Source organism: Falco cherrug, chromosome 3, assembly GCF_023634085.1.
Source record: "Falco cherrug isolate bFalChe1 chromosome 3, bFalChe1.pri, whole genome shotgun sequence".
Lineage (NCBI taxonomy): Eukaryota > Metazoa > Chordata > Aves > Falconiformes > Falconidae > Falco > Falco cherrug.
Window position 1 is genome coordinate 118,587,382 of NC_073699.1, and position 23,913 is coordinate 118,611,294.

The following is a 23,913-nucleotide window of genomic DNA, read 5'->3' on the forward strand; positions in this document are numbered from 1 at the left end:
TTTATTTAGCTTATAAAAATATTTGTGGCAAATTGACTTTGTGTATAATATCATTGTTTTGAACAGTTTCTATTTTGAATAGGTTGATCATTTATTTACAATACTCTGTCAACCCATTGAACTAGACAGAACAATTGGAGCTGTACAGTGTTAACTACTGAAATTTGAGACTTGGGCTTTTGGAAAATAATTTGGTGTGAATAGGTGAACACCTGAGTGTCTACATCAACAAAACAGTTGCAAAAGATTTTTAATTTTGCATGGCTTTAAGTAAACATTGAAGGAGGTCATCACATTTAGAAAGTTTTGTTACTGAACTCCTCTTGAATGGTACAAAGACAATGAAAACATTTCTCTGCAAAGGCTTGTGCATCCCTCAAAGGATGCTTTGATGTTATAATCTTTGAATTCACCTTCTGAATTCTAAAAATAAGCATAATGGATCTCAGTCTTTTGCATTAGGACTTTTCACGTTGTATAAAATACAGGAAAGTTAAGTAAGCTCTTTATGCTTACTTCAAGGCCCCTTGTGTGATTAGGATAGTGACAATTAATTCTGAAATCACTCCCAACATCCTTGAAGTGGTTATCTCAACTTTTCTCTCATTTAATGACTGTTGTATCCCCATTATTCCTTCCAGACATTCCAATTCACATTGGCCTTTCCTTAAATGAGTCTTGTAGCAAGCTTTATCTAGTGAACTTTCTTCAAGGCTTTGTGTCAGTGACTGACTCTGTTCAGATGATTTCCATCATCCATTTTATAAGTGCCATAACAGCATAAAAGCAGTGCTCTTGTACTTCGCTCCTGCTTTTGCTCTTAACACTTACTCTCTATGATCATCTAAACTCTTCAAATTAAAGCTTCTCCAGCAGAGAATATTTCATCAAGGGCGTGTTAGCAGAATCGTGTGTGCTCTCAGTGTCTGTCATCTTAGCCTGTATTCTGCTTTATGCTCTTTGATAGAAAAAAAAAAAGCGTTTCTGCAGGGGCAAAAGAGGGAGATGGGTAGAGTACACCCGCAAGGTTGGGGGTTTTAATTAGTTGTCCAGTGGAAAGATAAAAAAGAGAGTGAGCAAGAGTCAATCTGGGAAAATAACTTCAGGATAAAGTGAACTCTGTTATTGGAAGGGATCAGTAGAGTGCTTCATGAATGCTCTAGGTGTGAGGCCATGATAAACTAATCCTTGGATGTTGCTGATCCCAGGAGCAGTTACTTTATTTCTAGAAGCTCATACCAGGCTGAAGCAAAACCCATGTGACATCTGAGTTTGAAAGAGATTGAAATCTGCTATCACGAGCTGCTCTTGAACCATATCAGGAAAAGGGAGACCGATTTAAGTGTCGAGCAGGCTGCAGATCGGTGCTAACCTCATGACCTAGAGTAGATGGTGTGTATTACCTTACTCTTTTTCTTTGGTTCTTTGGAAGTTCTACTCAGAAATTTCAAGGGCAAGAGAAAGTTTAAAAGACTGTAGCTGTGCTTTACTGAGATGGAACTGATCAAAAAATTGCATGATGTATTCTGTCCTTTCTGTAAATACTGGCTGAAGAATGGTGGTAATTTATTTAGCTTTGGTTACCATATTTGCTCTCTGCTTTAGATCTGTTTAATTTTAAAAGTAGCTTGAAGTATTACAGGGCTTACCTATACATTAGAAATTTTTGAAGTGTGTTGTGTCTAATACCTCTGAAGTTTTTAGTAAAAAATGTATGATAATCAGTTACCATTCTAATCAAAGTTTATTACAGCAGATTTTTGGTAACAAAACGAAAACTTAAATTTTACGTTTGGTCCTTTTCCCTTTTGATAGCGGGTCCAGATTCAGAAAAATATTTGAAGTCTTCTAAGACTTCTAAGAAGTTGGAGAAGTTTAATATAAAAAAATTTGAGTCTTGGTCCTGAGTTAGCTAAGTACTTGGATCTGAGAGCCATCGGGATTAGTAGTTACTAAAGACCCCAGTCTTTATGTGTTAGACTTTTGCTGTCCACAGTGGTGGTCAGAAAGCACAAGCTCCACACAGAAGATGGCACAGGAGAGCACAAGCAAAGTGCAGGAATCCTGGACTCTTCTGAACTAGCAACCAACGTGAAGTTGCCTTTGTGCATTGCTCTGCTGTGTCTGTGCTGAAATGGACTTTGCAGACTGTGCTGTATTTTAGGTGAGAAATAGAGGACAAAGAGTTGTAGGAAATTCTTGGGTTTACTTTCCTAGTGGAGAGTGTAGAAATAAAAGTTTTCCGTTTGCGCTCTTTATGCTATAAGCTGTACCCACAAAATAGATACCTGTCTAGTCTCACCCAGGTGCTCTGGACTCTTTCTGCCATCAATGTAAGCGATGGGAATCTCTGAAAGATCCATCTGCTCAGTCCAGGGCAGGATGAATTGCTGCTGCAGGTATCTCTTAATTTCCAATGGAAAGAGAGGAGACCTGAATCACTAGCTTAATAAACTAATGTTTAGTTGTCTAAATTTAGGTGAGAAGAACCTGAGACAGAATTAGCACAACAGTACAGAGTTATTCCTACAGGAGGCATTTTGGAGGACTTGCTTTCTTTTATTATTTTTTTTGAGTAACTTTTGTGTAGTTTTTTCAATTTTGGTATTAGTTACAACAGTCTAAAAAGTAAATGGAGAGATTTAATCATTAATAAGTGTTGTTATTTGCTCAAGAAAGCTTTTATGAAATACAGTTTAGTTAATGCAGACTATTAACAGGTCTTGATTATGTTTAATATTAGCCTGGTAGGAATTGTTACAGTGCTCTATGGAAAAATTACACTTTTGTGTGTTTATTGGCAAAATTCCTGCTATCTTGAAACTTATTAAATTGATTGCTTAAATATATTTTTAAAAAGTTTCACTGGGAGGAGGATGCCTATATAAGATAAGCTTTACCTCCATCACGTCTTTGCAGGCAGAAGAATCAAGCAGACGTGGGTCAGTATTTTTTACTGCCTGGCTGTGATCGTTGTTCATGTCCTTGCAGGTGCTCTGTGTGGACAGTCTTGTTTGTTCGTGTAACAGGGCAGTTCTGGAGTGCTCCATGAAGCAATCACACAGGACCTTAGCTGAGAGCTCTGATCACATAGTACTAGTGTTTTTTCTGCCTGCTTTTACAGGTGTTCAGGCATTTCATTCTGAAGAGCCTTGGATACTTGTAATAATATGTGCGAAGAAGGTGGAACATCCAACTAAGCTGCCTATTGTAAGGACCACTTCTTCATAGCAAAGGAAAAAAATAGAAGCCAACCAGGGCAACAACTACAAACAGGACTGGAATTGTAGCCACCTGAAAGAGACAAATGCCCGTTTTTATAAGAGCAGGAGAGGAGAAAATTGTAGAGCTGTACAGGAATGTGGAAGAGAAGCAGAATAGGCATGAAGGAAGCCAGAGTTAGGAAGGTACTGTGAAAATTAAAGTGGATCACATGATTGCTTTTCTCTCTTTAAGGACAGAAATACTGAAATAGAGAGAACTGAATATACATACAGGCTCTCCAGTTTTCACCATCAATTGTTGTTGCTGGCAACAAACTCTTACAAGAAGGGAAAAGACTTGCAGGACCTAATGGTAGATGAGGTGATTCACCAGTGCGTGCCTATTAACATATAAACCATTCTGTGAAGGAGGGCTGATAATCCCTGCTGTGTTTATCAACAAGCAGAAGGTGCTAAATTTGTAAATTTTCCCAATTTGCATGCAAAGCCATCTTGTAGGCTTCGTTTCTGAGGACGCATCATAATGAAAAGCAGACGACTTAGGTTTTATACGTGTTTCACTTTTCTTTAAAGATTATTTACAGAGAGCTGGGGTTCCTGCCCACCCCCCCCCACCCCCCATTAGTAGCAGAACTAGTAGCAAGCAGTTACTAACATGGTTAATTATCCTCTTGGGGGAGACATTGAGTAAGGGATCCTTCCGAGGTTATAGTACTGGTCCTGTTTCATTGCTTCTTAGTTGTATTACGTGGACTGGCTTTCCCTTAAAATACATGGTGATGGCTCTTTCTTAATGAGCTACTCAGCTTCTGAGTTAAACGGAATTAAAAGGATTGCATGCTTTGCAGAACATAATCTTCTAAATAGCTATACTTTTGAAAGCTTTGGCCAAAAGTGTATGTTTGTAGTCTGGGAAATGCTGTCTTTCTTGTGGGATGCTGAAATATGTAAGTGAACTGAAATACTTAGTTGTGAGTAATTACTTGCTGAGTATCACAGCAGAAACATACATTGTTATGATACGGACCCTGCTCTGATTTTGGTGATTATTACATCCCTCTAACTTCAGTTTAGTTTCTCTGATTTAGGCTGTGAGAAATAGGAATTATCTTTATTGCATCTTACAGATTTAGTGTAAGCAAAATCCTAGTGTCAACAGTTGGTTGTAGTGTTTTAACCAGCAGCAGAAAAGTTCAGTGCATAGCCAGGCGTGAGGTTTTGAGGGGAAGTTGTTTTTAAGAAAGCCTTTACTGTGGATGTCTTGGTTTGTTTGCTTGATGTTTTTTGTGTCTGTGTGTGTTTGTTAATTTGCAAAGCCCACACATCTAGCAGGCTTCAGATCAGCACATCAAACTGGTGTCTTTGCAAAAACCATTGCAAGGTGAAGCCATCCCGTGTGGAGCTGCTGCCTTCTGAAATCCGTGGGTTTGTGGGTGGATGGGAAAAGGGCTCGACCCCCCCCTCTGTTTTTTATAGGTATGGATTAAACCCACCAAACACTCAGAAGAAGTAAGGCACGTTGTAACTTCTGTGTGTTTGACAGGCTCGTCTACTTGGCGTCATGTAGGTTGGTAACAGTCTGCAGCTTGCGTGTCTGTGTGTGTGTCTGGGTGTCTGTGTCTGTGGGTCTGTGTGTGTGGTGGATAAAGAAACCAAGAGGTTGACAGGGGCTTTATTTGGAATTGGGCCATGAATATTCAGCACATTCAGGAATGTCAGGAGAACCTGGGGACAGAAAGGGGCAATACACTAACATGCTGAACCACTCCCCCTGATTTCTGGTGATTCTAAAAATGGACAAATGAAACGGTAGCAGCATGTGCCTAAACCTTCTTTCCTGAAAGTTCAGAATTGGAGATGCATAAGTAAGTGAGACGGAAGGTAAAACTGTGTTTCTTGAACAGGAAGATGGGGAGCCACAAGAAGCTGAAAAATGCCTGCCTTTGTCTTTTTACATGTATAGGCAATTGTTTGGGATTTGCCTTTAAAAGCACTCATCATACTATCCATTTAATTGCCCTTAGATTAGATTTAAAATCATCTTTCGAAGTCCGGGGCATGGCTCAGATGCCCAGGGGAGCCTCCAGGACACCCCTCGCAAAACCTGCCAGGCTCGCGCGCTCTCCCTCTCCCATCCTCACCTATGCAGGGCGATGTGCGGCCCCCCACCAGCAAACCACCGGGGTGCCTGGGTGCCAGCCGGGGTGGCAGGGTGCCAGCCGGGGTGCCTGGGTGCCAGCCGGGGTGCCAGCCAGGGTGCCGGGGTGCCAGCCGGGGTGCCAGCCAGGGTGCCTGGGTGCCAGCCGGGGTGGCAGGGTGACAGCCGGGGTGCCTGGGTGCCAGGCCACTCGTTGGCCGGGGTGGGCGGCTGTCCGGCACGGAGGTCCGGGGCGGCTAGGGGGCTCTGCAGCCCGGCACACCGCGCCGAGCTCTATGGCTCGCCTGACCCCGCCGGGTTCCCTTCCTGCCGCAGTGGTTCTTTTCCTGTAGCAGGTATCTGCAGCAGGCTGGCTCTTTGTTACCCTCTGCTCTTCCCTCCTTAGGTGCTCCGAAGGTACGAATCGTTAGGTCTGTCCGTGTTTCGGTGGAAAGCAGCTCCGGGAGAGACCTGCTGCTTAATTCTGCTCGTGTCGTGGAGTTTTCCCGTAGCAGAGGTGCAGCGCGGTTGGCTGGCTGCCTGGCATCCCTTCCAGGGGTGTCATGTGTAAAAGGTCAGGGAATGCTTCCTGAGCTCACTGCACCTGGTTCAAGAATAGCAATGACAGTTTAAATTACTTTTTTTTTTGGTGTCCTTTTTAAATGGTGTTCTTCCTTATCAGTTTAATGAATTCCGAAGTGGGGGGGTTATGGTATGTATATAGGGATAAGGAGGCTGCACAGAGAAAAAACTGAGAATCGTGCTTGACTTTTTAATTGCAGTTTTCTTAACATCTGCCTCCTTCCTGCAGTTTGCTTATGGATGCAGTAAAACCTAGGATCAAACTTCAGAAGGCTTGCTAGAAAGATACGTGCCTGTGTATGTGGAGTTGTTCCCGTTGCTTTGTTTATTTTTTAAAAGAAATTCTCTATTTTGCATACAAAACAAGGTTGCAGCTGCAGGCAGCTTTTCCCTTTATATTGCACGAAAATAATCTATTAGTTGTTTGATCTATGGATACTATGGCAACTTTGAATGGTGTTAAAGTATTAAACGGGTTTTTGGTTAATTCAGATTAGCGCATTGTATTAAAGTGTAGACAGTGTCTTTCTGTCACCCGCTCCAAGCAAAGATGGGTTAGTGCTAGTGAAATATTTTATTTTTTTTATAAAAGCAGTATTGTCTTTATATAAAGAGCAGTTAATTTAAAGCAAAACACATTGCTTCCAGGAATACCTAATTGTTTTGTCACCATTTGTATATTCTTGTTTCATTTATTTATTTATTACAACCTGAGTACACAGAGCATTGCTTTGTGTACAATGCTAGCTAACGAGACAGGGTCACTAAGAAAGATACATTGTAAAACATTTAATTTTGCTAATATCAAACTTAAACTGTTCTGTGTTAAACTCTTAAGGAATGCTCACTACTTAAAAGCAATAAGTATCATGAAGTTATTCTCTGGCAAAATATTAACCGAAATGATTGAGTAAAGGTGCTTTAAAATACATTCTTGAGGGTTTTTTTACAACTGCAAGTACGTTTTGAGGACTGTGTTCAGGAGTTGAAGCCTGGAGTATTTTAACAGAAAACTTGCTGTTCCTGATACTTTCCATTCTGTAGTTATTTAGGACTTAATCTGGGATATTGAGGTGTCTCTTCTTAGATCTGTCAAAAATGACCCATAGGAGATGCCATCTGGTGAATCAGTTTCATGTTTGCCTCTAGAGTATTTTTGTTCCACTAATCACCAAATCTTAAAAAATCTGAGCAGAAGAAATGAAAGGAATTAAGAGTGCTGACGACTAATCAAAGGAGGAGGTATGAGAACTGGTGAGAGAGGGAATTGCCTTGCAGACATGTTATAGAATAATATAGAAATAGTAAGCTGGGCATTTCTACTTACATTTCTCTATAATACAACACCATAAGCCAGTGAAAGCCAACTTACATGAATGATTAAGGTGATATATTTTTATGTAACTATTGATATGCAAAATTTCCTCCTGAGATGGCATTAAACAAGATTGTAACAGGATTCAGGAAAGGAATAGAAGCGTATTTAATTGAGAGAATACCCCACATTAATTCAAGAAGAAAGTATATGAGCCCTCATTTGAGAGCATGGTCCGGTTATAGACTGTTAGGGAATGAGTAATTTATCAGGAGATAGATATATAGATATTTATGTGTATGTAGATACATCTGTATCCACATACAGAAGCCTACAAACACTTCCCCTAATTTTCTCTCTGGATTTACACCATGTGGGAGTTCTGTTGCTGTTTACCGTCAGAAACTAGATGGTGGCTTAGATAAGACTGCTGGTATTATCAGATGCTGAAGTTCCTGTTTTATAAATACTTCCAGTGGAAGCTTTTGACCACAGACACAGATCTTCCTCCGCACACTAAAACCTTTGAAAGGAAGAAAATGCTCAAGATGATCTTTTATTTTGATAGACTCAAAAAAGGAAGAGAAAAGAAACAAAATAGGGCTTTTTTTTTTTCTCCCTAGGATGACGTTGTTCTTGGGAAGTGCCTTGTAAATGTTTTCCAACTTGTCCAAAATATTTATGGTAGTCCCTAATGTGCTCTCGCAGGTGGTCCCTTGTGCTGACTTGCATGTTGTCGTTTCTTTGAATGAAAGAGTTGGAGGGGTCCAGGCTGCAAAACATACTCTTTTCCTAATAACAGCATCTCTGGTTTTGTCCCCTATTATTAAAAGATTTGTTACCACCAGAGAAGGAGGAGTGCCTAGGGTTCGGATGTATAAGGTAAGCAGGATTGCGGTAGAACCTAGAATACTTTCCCACAGGTACTCGATCTCTAAGGACTTAAAGAACTACTTTGATACAAACCTGCTTCGAGGAAAGGATGATCTAATGCTTCATCTCAACTGAAAACTTATCTCGCCCTGCCAGCAAATTGTCTGAGACTTTTTTGGAGAAGAAAGAGCATTACTGATACGAAGCAAGCAAAGGATCAAGGAAGGTCCGCATAGAGAAAAGGACCTAGGCTATCATTTTTGCCTCCCCAGGCTTCGTATCTGGTAATATCAAATGGCAACAAGTTCCTTTTTCTGTTCTTCTGTAAGAACAGTACACCACCGCTATCCTTGTTCTCAGCAACTGATATCAACACCAAGTATATCCAATATTTATGGAGATTAATTTTACGCTAGTGTCAACTTAGTTGACTACAAGTGGACTTCTACATCAACATTAAACTTGCATCTCTGGAGACACTCCCGGGATTATAGAAGTAGCCGAATGCAAACCTTCCTGGAAGGTGTTTCCTTGTTCACATGAGCCTTGTCAAAAAGTGTAACTTTTTTTTTTCTTTTTCTCTTTTGGTTCTGCATTTCACTTTTCCAGCCTCAGCTATCTGCTAAGAGAAGCTGGAAAGTTTTGGTGCAGTATCAAATTGTCTTGATATTTGCAAGACAGGTCCTCGCTGTTCCATGTGTTAAGCTGAAGGAGGTAACTTGTCTTTGTAGACCTGCAAGTGATAGTGGAAAGAGACTGACGGACTTTTTGCTGTCAAATTTTGCTGGGACAATCTGTTGTCATCCTTTCCCGGAGCTGGCTGCTACCAAACTGATAGTTCCCATCACAGTTCTGTGGAATATCAGATTTATCAACTAAATGGCCTGAGTTAAATGAAATTAGAGATCATCCCTTTGCTATGAAATCCCATTACTTTCCTTAAGATGGCTTAAGAATTGAAGTGTGAGCAGGATCTACCAGAAAAGAAAGCACAGAGCTAGAGATGCAGGGAGAGGAGAGATGACTTAAATGAATTGCTGTTATCTTTTAGGCAGAAAGGAAGGATGCTAATGAGTTGGACATTCTAAAGGAAACTTTAATTATGCTGAGTGCGCATACGTCTTCAGACAGTATCTGAGCATACCATCGACTTTAACATCTGTCAGGGAGCATTTAATGTAAATGGATGTTTTGTACAGCACTCGAGCCTGGCTCTTCTTTGGTTACGCTCATACTGATGCTCATTGTCTCGTTACTGTTAGGAAGTTAAGCATTGCATTTCACTGTTCCTGGAAAGGGGACATTCCTTCTTCCAGAGATGAAACCTTTGTGTCTGTGCAGCCCACGTCAGTGGAAGCTGTATGTGCTGTTTTTCCATGTATAACATTCAGAGGAAATGAAGGCTCGTAGCATGTCAAAGTGGGCAGAACCTGTGATCTTGAGCTGGTGCAAGTATCGCATGTAGAAGTGAAAATTCTGACATTCCCTTCACTGCCCTCTCTCCTCCACCTTCCCTGGGAAGCAACGCTAATTCTAAATTTTTATTGTGTGCTTTTGATAGGTACTTATGCATTTGTTAGGGTAAATGTGACATCTCAGTAATGTAATAGTCTTAATTCATAGAACTTTGCTTGGGGCCAGAAAGGAAGGAGGAGGAATTGTGGTCCTTGTTGGTTTTTGCTTTAACTGTGTATTTTTTAGCAAAGTACATGGGAGCTGACCAAGATATTGACACAGTGTTTTCCTTTTTACAGTTTGAAGAGAAGTCTGATGCGGTATTTGATATTACAGAAAAATGTAAGTATTTTTATTTATTTATATAAGGCTGTCATTTCACAAAAGATTTCTTACAAGTGTCATTGCTGCTGAAAAAGACTATCTTGCCTTTCGCGTAGCCCTTGCTACTTTTTCCCTCCCTGCCTTGCCTTCTGCACAAGTGTTACAAATGAGGTGAACTGCAAGTTAATTGTTTTTCTTTCTTTGGTTAGTTTTACTCAATTCAGCTTCTGCTTCACTGTGTGGTGAGTGGGACAGAACTGTTTCTTATGTCAGCAATGTTTTATTAGTAATGTTGGGCCAAGAAGGCTTAAGAGTATTCAGGAAATTGCAGCCTCAGACACATTAGCAAAGGACACTTAACACTTGTCCTTTGTTATGCATAAAGTTTGGTGAATTTTCTGACTGTCTGTGGGTTTTTTCTCCCTAGGTGGTGAAATTCTGGATGCAGAAATGTCTGAGGATGCTGACCATAACTTAACACCTGCCCTCGACAGCTTATCTTATGGAATACAGAATCGAACAGGATCTGAAAACTCACTGCTGGATGATGATGATGACGATTATTTTCTGAACTCTGGGGATCTTGCAGGCATACCTGTTGTTGGGAGTGACAATGAAGATGATCAAAATTTCACTCCAAAAGACACTCTTTCTTCAGCGATTCATGATGAAGACCATCTGGAAGAGGGCAAGAGAGTTACAGAACATGAACTGGACAGTGAAAAAGAAATTCAGATTCAGAATGCAATCCAAAAGGATCTTGCTTCACCATTTGAGCAGGGCCCTGTATTTAAATCAATTCGAAAAGATTTTAGCATAACAAGAGATAATGGCAAAGAGACTTTTTCAGCGAAGGACAAGAATAGAGAAGGACATTTTCAAGAACGTGAAAAACGGTTGGAAAAAATCCCTAAAGATATGGATTCTAGATTGAAAAGCAGTTTTCTTGACAAAGCAGGTAACTGTTGACATCGTAGACCTGGCTACCCAGCAAAGAGGAACAAAGAACTAGACAGAAATTAGCAATAGGGCTAGTTATTAAAAACATCATCTTGTTGAAGAGAATATGCATAGCTGCACGTAGGGAAGCATTTTACAAAGAACCCTGAAATATGGTGAACTCTTTGTGAGTACTAGGGTTTGCAGAAGGGTCTGGCAGCTTTAGGGGGGGAGTCTCATCCTCCACAGCTTGTTTCAAAGCGTCAACATACGCTTTGTTGTTGTGGTTTTACTAAACCAAGCTAGGTGACAATTCAAGCTTCCTTTTGGTTTTCCTTCCTTAAAAGAAAAGATGGTGAAGTTTAGGTTAAGTTGATGGTCAGGAGAGATTTTTTTTTGAGCAAGGTGCCAGTTCTTCATTAATGTATACGTATTTAAAGCAGTATGCATTTGATAGTAGCATGACAGAAAGGCTTGCCAGAAATGTATTGGTGTCTGCAAGAAGTAAGCCAGAGAGTAACTTGAGATCTGCTTTTCCTGGGAGGCTGCTCTCCTTCTTTCTCAGATACTTGTGTCTTGGACTTCGTCCAGCCAACATGGAGAGAACCAAGGTTGCATGTAATCCATTTCTCATTTGAGGGAGCCTGACAGTCACCAGTAGTCTTGCTGCCCACACACTTGTTTTTGACTCCCCAAGCTCTGAAAGTGACAGTAGGACAGTAAATGAAGGAGTTAGGAATAACCCAGCTGGAACATGCGATTTAAGTTTATTCAGAAGACTGTATGGAGAGAGGGTTGGCTGACAAGTTGGACCCTCCTGACTACTTGTTCAGATTCACAGCTTACAATTCTGATATTTAAACTTTGTATGTTTAGTAACAGCATCTTTAAAATCAGGGCTTCTGGGTTGCACAAATGATAGAGAAGCAATGCAGATTTTTTAAAATAAAGAAGAATTAAAGATGGCTCTTTACTTAGATCTTCAGGTAGTAGCAAGTAAAGAATATTTCTGTGCAAGAGACGTATTTCAGAAAATTGTAAATACCTATATTTATAAGATTGTGGCTGAAAGCTGTGCAGCCTCAGGTAGAGTAGCCAGTAATTGAAACAGCAATGCTCATAGGCAGCATTCATTATCCAGGCAAATCCAGAATTTTTAAAAGACACATGCTAAAAAAAGCATAAGCTACAATTTCCTGAGAAGGGGGGGAAAGGCAAAAGACCAGAACAGAAAAGAAAAGAAAAAAGGATGAAAGTTGTTGCTCTGAAAAATATTTTCTGATTTAAATGTCAAAACATGAGAGAGTTGAGAACCCACTGGGATGTAGAAAATTCTGAATGAACAGTTTGCCTCAGAATTTTACAATCATTTGGCTGGAATGGGAAAATAATGACCCAATAGAATACTAAAAAAATGTCAGTTCTCTTTAAGAATTACCATCTTATTTGCAGGGAGGAGAAAGGGAGTAGTTTAATACTTCTGAAGTGCTGTCAGACTATGGGGTTGGGGATCAGGATGAGACTCTAGATAGTTGTAAAGGAAATGCATTGGAATCTGTATTCATTTATATTTAATGTATATGTTTTCCTCAGTTCATAATCAAGTAGAAGAAACATTACGGACGCAGTTAGCGCCACAAACTCCAGAAACTAACTTCAGGGTAAGCTATAGATCTTTCAAACACTTTTGCAAGTGCAGCAATATACTGGAATAATTCAAAATACGTATTTTGTATTTGAGTGTAAATTTGAATATCAAGAAAACTGATCTTCTGACTCTTAGACATCTTTGCTACTTAAACAGTGTATATAATTTTGTTAAATTTTGCTGACCCTCTCTTTGGATTGAGGATTCTTTTGATAGCCACTTTCATGTTCAGCATGGTCTGACTGACTGGTGAGCCGAATCTAGACCTGGATGCATCCATCTGACCTGCTGCCTTTTTTTCACATGAGACAGGGAACAGCTGTATCAACAGGAGACACTGCCCAAACAACCGAATGCCCCTGCTGACAACCAAGTTAGAGAGCTGGGTGGCTTCTGCTTTGTCCAGAGGAGTGAAAAGGATTGGGGGTGGGATGACAGAGGGTGCTGCAGGGAGGTAGAGGCAGCAGCTGCTGCCCATCCTTTCTCCCACCTTCCAGTGGTAGGACCAATTTCTTTTGGTCTGCAACAGAAACTCCCCTTGCCAGCAGCCCAACTCCTAATGGCAGATGCAGGAGGGTGAATTCTTTTTCATATTATTGTTTCAGGAGTCTAGCTACCTATTTTCTAGTAAGGAATCTATTGGACAAGAGCTGGGGAATTCCTTTGCACCAAATATTAGAATTAAGGAGGAGCCTTTGGATGACGAATATGATAAAGCTATGGCCCCACAGCAGGGACTATTAGACAAAATTAAAGATGAACCTGATAATTCCGAGGTAAGTTTCCCATTGCATTTCTCATTTTGGTCTGACAACTGACCGCATAAGCTGGACATAAATTCAGCAATTTATTTGGTTTGTTGACCGAAATTTAACTTGAAGAACATAGTTTAGTAGAAGGATTTTTCCCTCTTATACTACCATGAAACCCAAACACCCAACTTTTTGATGTCATGTTACCATGTCACTGAAAATGTTTTGCTTTTCAGTTAGAAAAAACCCAAAGTGCTGTTAAACTTTCATTATTAAATCTGTGGCAGTATAGACAGCTTTTCTCAACTTGGTCTCACTAGGAAATAAAATGTAAATCATGTTTTACTGAATACTTTGTGAGTAGTGACAGTTGGAGATGTGTAGTTGAAACAGTGCTGTTCCTGCTACTTCCCTCTTAAAGATTATCTTTGGGAGCACAGTGGTTCATTGTTTGTTCTTGCTTTAAGTAACACTTAGAGGTCTTACCTTAGCAAGATATTTAAATACATACACATCAGTGAAGTCAATTGTAGTATGCTTTAAGTACTTTCTCATTTAAGACTGCCATTTTTTACAACGATACAGGTAAAAGTTCAATAATTGCAAAATGGAGAAAGTCTGACCTATGGATTGAGCGGTGCTGGGGCAAGGATTGCTGCGCTCTAACCGGGCTTTTTGCCACTGGTTTGCTGTGTGACACCAGGGAAATGATCTGTGTTGCAATTCCTGTCTCCTCGCGGCGAATATTGGGGTTACATGCCAAACTTTACACACGGTTAAAGGTGTGCAAAACTTGCCAAGGTGATTCATCCCACTTGCATCGACACAAGAGTGCTGGTGTTCTTGCGCTGGCATTAGTTTTTCTAGTATCAGTCTGTGTACTTCTGCTAAACCTCTTCTCTCTGGGCCTGTTTTCCCAACATTTTTTCTTCTTTTCCCATAATACTCTTGGCTTAATAAAATAAAGAAGTAGACTGAATATTTGAAACTATTCATATTTCAGTGCCCTTCTGATTTGTGCAGTGTCCATGAGATCGTTTGGTTTTATTTTTCCTTAGGAGTACATAATGTCAAACCATGTGTAGGTTAGTTAAATCTGTCTATTCTTTTGTCGTCCCAAGATGGCATCTGCTGTATGGATTTGTGTGCAATGCAATGTGTCTGTGGTTATGAAAGATCTTTTCGATTAATAAGTAAAAGTGAAGACTTGAAGAATTGAAGTATCAGCTGTCTATATATAGCTCAAAATATTAATTCCTGGAGTAAAATCCTGTAATTATCAACTCTGCCTGATGCTGGAAAAGTGTAACTGATGGAGGTTCATTTTGTTTTGCTTTAGACTGGAATTAATGGGGGTGGGGGTGGTTTTTTTCATGCATCCTGCAAGATAAGAGCATTTCTTGCTGTAACCAGTAGTTGGAGCTGAAGGTTCTTGGCTTTCACCAAACACGCTGCTGGGAAGCTACGCTTGCTCATGCACAGTTGATGTCAGGATTTGCCTCCACTTCTCTTACTAGTGTTGACTAAGGATAAACTGCAGTTAAAATGCTTAAAAACCGGTATGTCTGCACATAACTAGTTTTTAAATCATAATGTTAAGAAAAATGGTGCTTTAAAACCCGTCATCGTGCCCATACACAGATGAAAGGCTTCTCTTCCTTGAGGTTTGAGTGTTTCAGTCTGGTGGCTCACATAAGGAGCGAATAAATACCATTGCCTGTTCTCCTGGGAAACCTGTTGGCAATAGTTTGGTTGTCTTGGAATAGAAACTTGTAATTCTTCCGCAGGAGTAAGAGAAGTGTTAAGTTTAAGCATGTCTGACACGGATGTTAGTGTGTGATTTTAGGAGATGGCTTAAGCTGAGGGAGCAGTTCACTGCCACTGAGAAGCAAGAGCTTAATTTTGCTTAGTGCTTTTGAATTGGCTTACCTTGCAGCCAGACACCAACTGTGGATTTAGCTCAGTCATAACATGACATCATGCCTCACTACTCTCAAATGACTGTAAGTAGGTTAAATCTTATCATCTCTGTAGTTCCAAGAGATTATGATTTTCAGCCTATTAAGATGTACATGTAGAGTGTTACAAGCTGCTTTCTGGTTCAGATTTCTAGGAAGACCATGGGCAGGAAGCATGGTGTCAATGTGTGAATAGCTGCTGTGGAGTAAGCTAGTAATTTATAGTATGTCAGCTATTCCACAAGTGACTGTAGGGATTTTCTTGTCCTGTAGAAAGTGTGAGGTTATTCCCCTCTCACTGAAGCCTGTCTGAGCAGCGACCGTGGTGGTCTGGCTCTAGTGCCAGCTTTGACCTGCTGCGAAGCTTCACCTTAGACCACTCCAGGGTACATAACTCATGGATAAGTACAGGAAACTTCTCACCATCTAGGTCCCAGTCTATTTCATGATTATCATCTGTGAATGTGAAGGTCAAACTTGTTGCACAGAACAGGGGCGAGGACTGCAAAGCACTTGTAGGTGGAAAGTATGTGTGAGTGGAAAGCAAAGATTTCTCTTTAAGCTTTGTCTGGCTGAATTCTGAGGTGTCTTGGAATACAGCTGGAAAGGGGTGGACACCAGGTGGCCGTGCTTTTCCATTTCTACACGACACCCTCGGTTGTAGGTTGCTGTCAGCCTCTGAGCAAGTTCTCTGTGTGGTGCTCATACAGCAGCAGCTGTAAACCTGGCCTTTGGAGCCGGCTTAGGACACTCTCTCTTCCTTAAGACTCAATACAGCGTTATGAAAGAATGGAAATCATGTAACCTGTTATTACATGTGTGTATTTGTTCTCCTTTTCCTTTGTTTTAGGAGTACGGCCAACAGCCAAAATCTCAGGAAGGGGAGCTGAAAATCAGTGCTGTATTTTCAGTCAGTGGCAGTCCTCTTGGTAAGCAATAGGCAAGACTATATTTCTTTAAATCTGTAAAATATGTCACCTTTGCAAATAGTCTTGCAGGTTATTCTGCATTTTGTTTGTCATGTCTGACCCCAGTAAGAAAAGAAAGAATTAGTTTGTTTTAGAGACAACGAAATTCAGAGTAGGGAAAAAAGAACTAGATTGTTTTGCAGGTTATTCTGCATTTTGTCTGTCATGTCTGACCCCAGTAAGAAAAGAAAGAGTTAGTTTGTTTTAGAGACAACGAAATTCAGAGATAATGAAATAATTTTATATTTGAGACATAGGAAAATAGAATGTGAAAGGGATGTTAAAGTGCATTCTCAGTCTTAAGAGTAGTTGAGAGCACCTACTATACAGAAGACCAGCACAGGGCATGTATTTATGGAGAGTTTATCTGCTATTTAATTCTCCCTTAGACCCTGACAACGTAAATGAAGTCATAAGCTTTGTGCATGCCCCCTGCATGGAAGTGAATTAAGTGTAATACATGTGTAACACTTACTCTCTGTTTTCTCTGTGGTTGGTTTTTTTTTTTTCTTTTTTAGCTCCACAGCTGTCATCAGGTTTCCAGCCTGCTGTGGCATCCTCTGGCATGAGTAAAATGCTTCCTTCAGTTCCAACCACAGCTGTTCGTGTTTCCTGTTCTGGCTGTAAAAAAATCCTGCAGAAGGGGCAAACGGCATACCAGAGGAAAGGCTCTACCCAGCTCTTCTGCTCCACACTGTGCCTCACTGGATACACTGTTCCAGCTTCTCGCCCACCAGCTTCTACCAAGAAAACCTGCTCAAGCTGTTCAAAGTAGGACAGTGTTTTCATTTGCTGGAGTAATAATTGATGTTCAAGCCAATAATGGAAGGCTTCAGTTCTATGAAACATGCTGGTTTATGCTTCCCTTCAAAAAATCGTGGCCGATACTGTTACTTGTTAATTGGTCTGTCCATTTTCAGTTCCATTTCATTAATTGGATTTTACATACGCATAGATTTAAAAGCCTCTGTGGTGGAGCGTGCCTCTTGTCTTTTTTTGATTTAAGTAAGCCGAATATGAAAAACTGTTTCAAAAGCTACTACATTTTCATGCCATGTTTAAGTGTTGTTGCACTCTCAAAACCACTAACGAAGAGTACATTTTCAAAAAAATACTTTATGTATTAATTCTTCTAGAGGAAAATAGGTTTACTGAATCCCTAAAATGAAATAAAACATGGGTAAATTAATATGTTTGAGGCAGGATGTGGCCTTAGATTCTAAAAAAAATTTAACTTTCCAGTCTGTCTCCATTCTGTGACCTTAGATTTCTGTAGGTCTTAGCTCTTCAAAATAATGTCACTGCTGCCTTTGTAAGATGTAGAGAGATAAAATTTATTAGGAATTGAGTTTTTAGGAGCTGAGGTTTCAGCACCCAGATCAGTTACTGTCTGTCTGGGCCTGGAGTGGAAAGGCGAGGCTTGCTTTTGGGAGCCTACTTGGGAAAAATAATTCAGGAAAGATCTAAGTTTTCCACAGTCCTGTTGGAAACACAGGCCCGAATCTTCGACTCTAAAAAATGTTTTACTTATTAAAATTTTGTGTCCATTTCTATTATTATGTCCAAATTAGCAAAAGGAGACCTTTGTGGCTGGCTCCTTAAGATGTCATATTACTGTACCACTAACTTGAGGTAAATAAATAACTTTGCAGACTGATTGTGCTACAGTCTGTTTATAGAGGAGAATTATTCATCGGTATTATTTTTAGTTACAAAAGTTACTTTACAAAAGGAATGCTGCAACCACAGATTTATTACTTTTAAGTTTTACAAGGTCAACTGAACTAAAACTTGACACTTCAATTAATTATTCTTTTCACTTGCTGTCTCAGTGTGATATGGCCTTGTAATAAAGTTTAGCAGTCTTGGCTGTAATTTGTATTTATTCTGTTAAAAAACGGCTTACCTCTGACAAGACAAGTGAGAAGGAGGCACCCTTCCAACAAGGAAAATTATATAACTGTTTCCTTCTAGTTTTTTGACTTAAAGGCTTTGAAGCTTTTCTGTGGATGACTGTTTCAAAAGAGAGAAGAAATAAAGGAGAAAGTTCAGTTTGTTAAATCCAGCAACAAATAAACAAAACTGTGGATAGGAGCTAAGAGATGGAAAGATAGAACACTGTCTTTCAAACAGTTCAGGCTGTTTGGACTGAACTACGTGGTGGTTAGAAATTGTGACCTTTTGTTTCCCTTTTTTTCCCCTTCCCCATTATGATCGGTATTTTCTTTGTTAAAGGGAATTATTCCACATATTCTGCTTTCTAATTTTTTTTTTGGTAAAGGCTGTGCAAAACAGTTATCTTTTCCCAGTTCCTTTTGAAAAGATTTGATGATAAAGCTTGATGTATTTATAGGCCACTCCTAAATCCAGGTAGAAAATGTTGCACAAAATACCTACTTGAGAAATGTACTGCTGAACCGTTTTCCCTAATAGGAAAAGAAAAAGTAAGTCAGGTACTTACATCAGCAAAAAGAAAAGCTTTAAATTAAATGAATCCACCCTCTTCTAGAGCAAGTGGACATGAAACTAACATTCAGTCGTTACCTCTTTGTTTGTTTGTTTGCTCTTCTTTTTTCCAGAGACATTCTAAATCCAAAGGATGTAATCACTGCCCAGTTTGACAATACAAACTCCAGTAAGGATTTCTGCAGCCAGTCTTGTCTTTCTACATATGAACTGAAAAGGAAACCTATTGTTACTATTCATACTAACAGCATTTCAACGAAGTGCAGCATGTGCCAGAAGAATGCAGTGGTAATTACAAACTTCTTTTCCATTTGCATTTCCTTTAGGTCAGGACAACTCGCTGTCTCAGGGATGAACATACATATTCTTTCTATCCTTGTTAAATATTCTTTCTTTTCTTCCAGATTAGACACGAAGTGAATTACCAGAACGTTGTACACAAGCTCTGCAGCGATGCCTGCTTCTCCAAGTTCCGCTCGGCTAACAACTTGACGATGAACTGCTGTGAGAATTGCGGAGGATACTGCTACAGTGGCTCTGGCCAGTGTCACATGCTTCAAATAGAGGGACAGTCAAAAAAGTTCTGCAGTTCAACATGTGTGACGGCGTACAAGCAGGTATATTTTGACAGAATATTAAAAAATATGTCTTTCGTTAGGTTTTGGGTGTTTTAAGAAACACCTGATTTATGAGTTGATTATTTCGGTTACTGCCTTGGTTTGAGATAAATCCTTTTGCCATTTGCTGCTTAATCTTTGCCCAAACATGTTGCTCTGTTTCCCTCACCGCTGCACTGGTTCCCAGAGGATTCCAGTGGGAGAGAAGTGGAACCACTCAGCCGCAGTCCACAGGGACTTTGTTCAGCCTTTTGAGATGCTCCCTCTCGGAGTATTCTCTATTAAATTGTAGCATTTGAATTCAGTGGAGAGGAAAAGTAAAAATTAGTTGATCATTTTGATTTTAATTTTTAAACTTTTAATATTTTAATTTTGATTATAATGGACCCTCTTAAAGAGCTGAACAGTTGAGAGAACCTTAATTTATTATAATAGCTCAATTATTTTGGACTGACTTACTTTAATGCAATTACTTCAGGAAAAATTGCCCTCTGATAAGATAGTGTAACTTAATTTTGTGACTTGACTCTGCTGCCCCATTATTTAGGCCTCTTAGGCCAGGAAGGGCCTAATGAATTTTAAAAAAAATCTGGTTAAAGTATTTCATCCAGAAAATTACCTACAACATTAGTTGTCCTCTGAAAGAAATCTGGAAATTAAATTAAATAAGCTGGAAAGGAGAGGGATTTCATGCTGCTTTTGCATCTCACACCAAAACCCCATATATGTTAGTCTTCCTGAAAATACAGTACGTTCAAAGGTTGTAAGGCTAAGTCTAATATTTTTTAATTGATTTTTAAACAGCATTCAACTTAATTGTCAGATACATTCTAATAGTTTTGGCGGGTTTGTGGGTGTTTTTAAATCCTGAAAACATATACTCTGTTCTGTCCTTCTGTGAGGATCTGGAGGAGTTGTTGATAGAACTAAGTGCATTTTTAAGACTCATAATAAAATGATGTAGTGCACTAGTTCTCAAAGTTTTTTCCAAACTTAAAGATCTTAAAAACTTTCCACTGTTGTAAACACAGAAAATGCGTCTATGAAAGGTGGGCTTCTTTTTGTGTCTTTGAAAACTGTCATTATTACTAGGAGATATATCTCTTCTACCATTTTGCTACCAAGTATATCTTCAGGGAACCTGCTTCTCTCTGTCTCTTGTGTTCCCATCTGTTAAATGGGAATATTGCTTACATCCAGAGCTGATGTATTAAAAATGATAAGTAAAATGTTACTTCTCAGCAAAAACGTTGAAGTTGTCTGCTATGAGGTGCTTGTTACGTGCTATTACAACACGTAGCATTGTTTGCACTTGGAGGCCTTCGCCCTGACAGCCTGGGTACTGTTTAAACTGGCCTCTAAAGGTAGCACTTACCCTGAGTGAGAGATAGCCCAAGTCTCGGGTGGTCAAAGTGTGAATATAGCTGGAGAACTCAAATAAGTATATCTGCATCATAAATAATACAGCTGTAAAGTACGTGCTGTTTCAAGTGTACCAGCAGTCACTTCTATACGTTTTATATGTTAGCATTTAATTTCCAGGTTAATAAAAATACTGAGTTTCAAATGAATGATGGATTTGCATGTTTCCACAGAAGTCAGCTAAAATTACACCTTGCACACTGTGTAAATCTTTGAGATCTTCAGCCGAGATGATAGAGAGCGCAAATAACTTGGGAAAAACTGAACTGTTTTGCTCTGTTAACTGCTTGTCAGCATATAGAGTAAAACTGGTTACTTCTGCAGGTAAGTTTATCCTTTTACTTCTTCAGAAGCATCATTTCACATAGCTCGTATCCAAACTTAATTTGTCTTAAAGTTTGGGAGGGTGGGAAGTGGCTTTTTTGGGAGGGTGGGAAATGGCTTTTCTTTTTAAAGGTAGGTGCTGAGGTGGGAATAAGGACTTTCTACCATTGATAAACCTAACAGTGACAGTACAGCCATTTCAGCTTTGTTTTTAGAGAGCTTAGACACTATAAAAAACCTGGATCTATTCTCTGCTCTTGCAAGTGCAGCTGGGGAGTTTCCCAGCTAGACAAATCCACTTCTGTGGACATATGCCATACCACCGCTGTGACTGTTCTGCCCCTTGTTCACCAGGGTGATTAGCTTAGTTACCTCTGCCTAATGTTGCATTGAGCTCGGCAAACGTAATTGTAAAATAGAAAAATGCTTACTGACATCCTAGGGATACTGGGAGATTAATTAAAGGATCTGGCAAGCAACAAGCACTGCAGCTGCGGTGGCTGCTTATGAATCTGTAGAAACTTGTCTTGGGCTTCTGTATGTACCTTGGCTTGTCATTCAGACTCTGGTTTTGTATGCACAATGCAAAATTAGCTGCAATACAACTTGATGTTGCATAAATCACTTTTTCTTCTCTGTTTCACCCTCAGGTGTTCAAGTTCAGTGCAACAGCTGTAAAACTTCAGCAAACCCTCAGTATCACTTGGCTATGTCAGATGGGAGCATACGCAATTTTTGCAGCTACAGTTGTGTAGTAGCTTTTCAGGTGTGACATCTAGGATTTCTTCTTAGCTGAATTAACAGAATAATAAAGAGATAGTGTAAATATCTGGGATGTCGGGTAGAATAAGTCCTACTGTAAAATAAAGTCTGTTCCTCCATTTGTTTTCTGCAGAATTTGTTCAACAAGCCTGCAGGAATGAACTCCTCAGTGGTACCTCTGTCGCAAGGTCAAGTCATTGTAAGCATTCCCTCGGGGGCAATGGTATCAGCAGGTGGCACCAGCTCGACTGTGTCCCCCAGCTCCGTGAGCAGTTCAGCTGCAGCTGGTCTACAGAGGCTGGCTGCCCAGTCCCAGCAAGTCACTTTTGCCCGCCCTGTTGTAAAACTCAGGTGTCAGCACTGTAACAGATTGTTTGCAACCAAACCAGAACTGCTTGACTACAAGGTAATAAAGATGAGGGCTTTTCAAGCTCATATTTCTCAACAGAAACACGAGAAATTGTAGCTTTTATGCAATGGTCTGTCAGTACTGATGTTGCTTACTATGAGCTGCTGTGGGAGGAGTTTGGGACTGCTTTTGGTGGTGTTTAACCGTTATCAAAATTAATACTGATGCTAGCAATTTGATCTTAAAAACAGAAAAAAAAACCCTTCCAAAAAAACCCAAATCCTATGATTGCCTGGCTAGGTAAGCACATTCCTGATTCTTGGTCCCAGAGCTGATCCTTTTAATTCCAGGAGAAAGCACATTGGTGAGGGCTTTCTGCAGAAAACTGTTCTGTCTTTGTTATAAAGCTAAATGGGGAGACTTATTTGCTATTGTTGTCTGTTGTTGGTTACGAAGGGTATAAATACGCTTTTGATTTTTATTAACAATTAAAATGTATTATCTGGGATGTGAAACATTGAAACCAAAACATTCTGGCTGTGTTGCAGGGTAAAATGTTCCAGTTCTGTGGGAAGACCTGCTGTGACGAATATAAGAAGAGGAGCAGTGTAATGGCAATGTGTGAATACTGCAAAATTGAGAAAATTATCAAGGAGACAGTGCGATTCTCAGGCATAGATAAACCATTCTGTAGTGAAGGTAAGAAAGGGCAAGGCTATGTCTCAGACAAATCAAGTCAGAAGTGTTTTGCCTTAAAATTATTGGTGATACTAAGAGAAACCTAATCGTTACAAGTTAGAAAACTTCTTTAGGTTTAGAATCACAGAACTTTGTTCACACTTTACATTTTAATGGTGTGTTTCAAGAAGTTATTACAGACATAGCTAAATACAAGAACTGGAAGTGCCGAGCAAATGTCATTTTGATATTGATGGGTTTTTTTGCTGTTTTCTCTTGTTTTAGGTTGTAAACTGCTCTATAAACATGACTTGGCTAAGCACTGGGGAAATCACTGTAAAATGTGCAGTTACTGTTTACAGGCTTCCCCCAAACAGGTCCAGAGTCACTTTGGGGGGAAAATGGAGGAATTTTGCTCAGAGGAGTGCATGTCTAAATTCACAGTTTTGTTTTACCAGGTAAGCCATATTCTCACATAACATCCTCTAGAATATCAACCTGTTAGCAAGTGAACTTTTGTACATTAGGAGCTATGTGAAGTGCCTGTGGCTGACTTCTGTGTCCATGGAATATATTGCATACATGGGAGAGATGAGTAAATCCGTCTTAGCTTTTGAGTACCAGTTTTCTATATAGAGAAAACTTAGTATGGGTTGTGGGAAGACAGGCACTGAATGTTCTGCTGCTTTGTGTTATGCTGCAAAAAGGATGCACCCTTACAGATTTCTTTACTGAGCAGGTGCAGAGGTTTTTATACACATACTCTTTGTTGCTGTTTACAAGTGCACTTAATTTCTTCCTCACTGTGTTTTCCTAGATGGCAAAGTGTGATGGTTGTAAGAGACAAGGTAAACTCAGCGAGTCCATGAAATGGCAAGGGGAGATCAAGCATTTTTGCAATCTGCTTTGTATTCTGTTGTTCTGTAATCAGCAAAGCGTTTCTGACCCTCCACCCCCAAACAGCACAGGTAAAACAGGCTGGGAATAGTATTGCCTTTTGGTGTGCATGACAGTGATATGAACCTTTATTTGGAAACTCAATTCAGTAAACTTTTTAAGATAATCTTCTACTGGGGGGGGCTTGCCCATTGCCATTGAATGGGCTCAGTTTTAGATCTCT

General features: G+C 39.8%; 1 protein-coding gene across 5 annotated transcripts in view; it reads left to right on the forward strand.

Moving 5' to 3' along the window:
- The window catches only part of ZMYM4 (zinc finger MYM-type containing 4), a 43,844-nt gene that overhangs the window by 3,058 nt on the left and 16,873 nt on the right, over nt 1-23,913 (forward strand). The window contains exons 1-15 of one of the 5 annotated variants that reach the window (XM_055705386.1): nt 3,144-3,407; nt 9,886-9,928; nt 10,338-10,868; nt 12,443-12,510; nt 13,103-13,273; nt 16,058-16,136; nt 16,694-16,946; nt 18,755-18,929; nt 19,046-19,258; nt 20,854-21,004; nt 21,655-21,770; nt 21,900-22,172; nt 22,664-22,814; nt 23,079-23,251; nt 23,611-23,761. In XM_055705386.1, coding sequence (XP_055561361.1) covers nt 3,360-3,407; nt 9,886-9,928; nt 10,338-10,868; nt 12,443-12,510; nt 13,103-13,273; nt 16,058-16,136; nt 16,694-16,946; nt 18,755-18,929; nt 19,046-19,258; nt 20,854-21,004; nt 21,655-21,770; nt 21,900-22,172; nt 22,664-22,814; nt 23,079-23,251; nt 23,611-23,761 — 2,596 coding nt within the window. In that variant the 5' untranslated portion in view covers nt 3,144-3,359. Of the gene's footprint in view, nt 1-3,143; nt 3,408-7,906; nt 8,141-9,885; nt 9,929-10,337; nt 10,869-12,442; nt 12,511-13,102; nt 13,274-16,057; nt 16,137-16,693; nt 16,947-18,754; nt 18,930-19,045; nt 19,259-20,853; nt 21,005-21,654; nt 21,771-21,899; nt 22,173-22,663; nt 22,815-23,078; nt 23,252-23,610; nt 23,762-23,913 lie in introns of those variants that run through there. The other 4 variants (XM_055705391.1, XM_055705385.1, XM_055705387.1 and 1 more) reach the window with 4 other exon arrangements.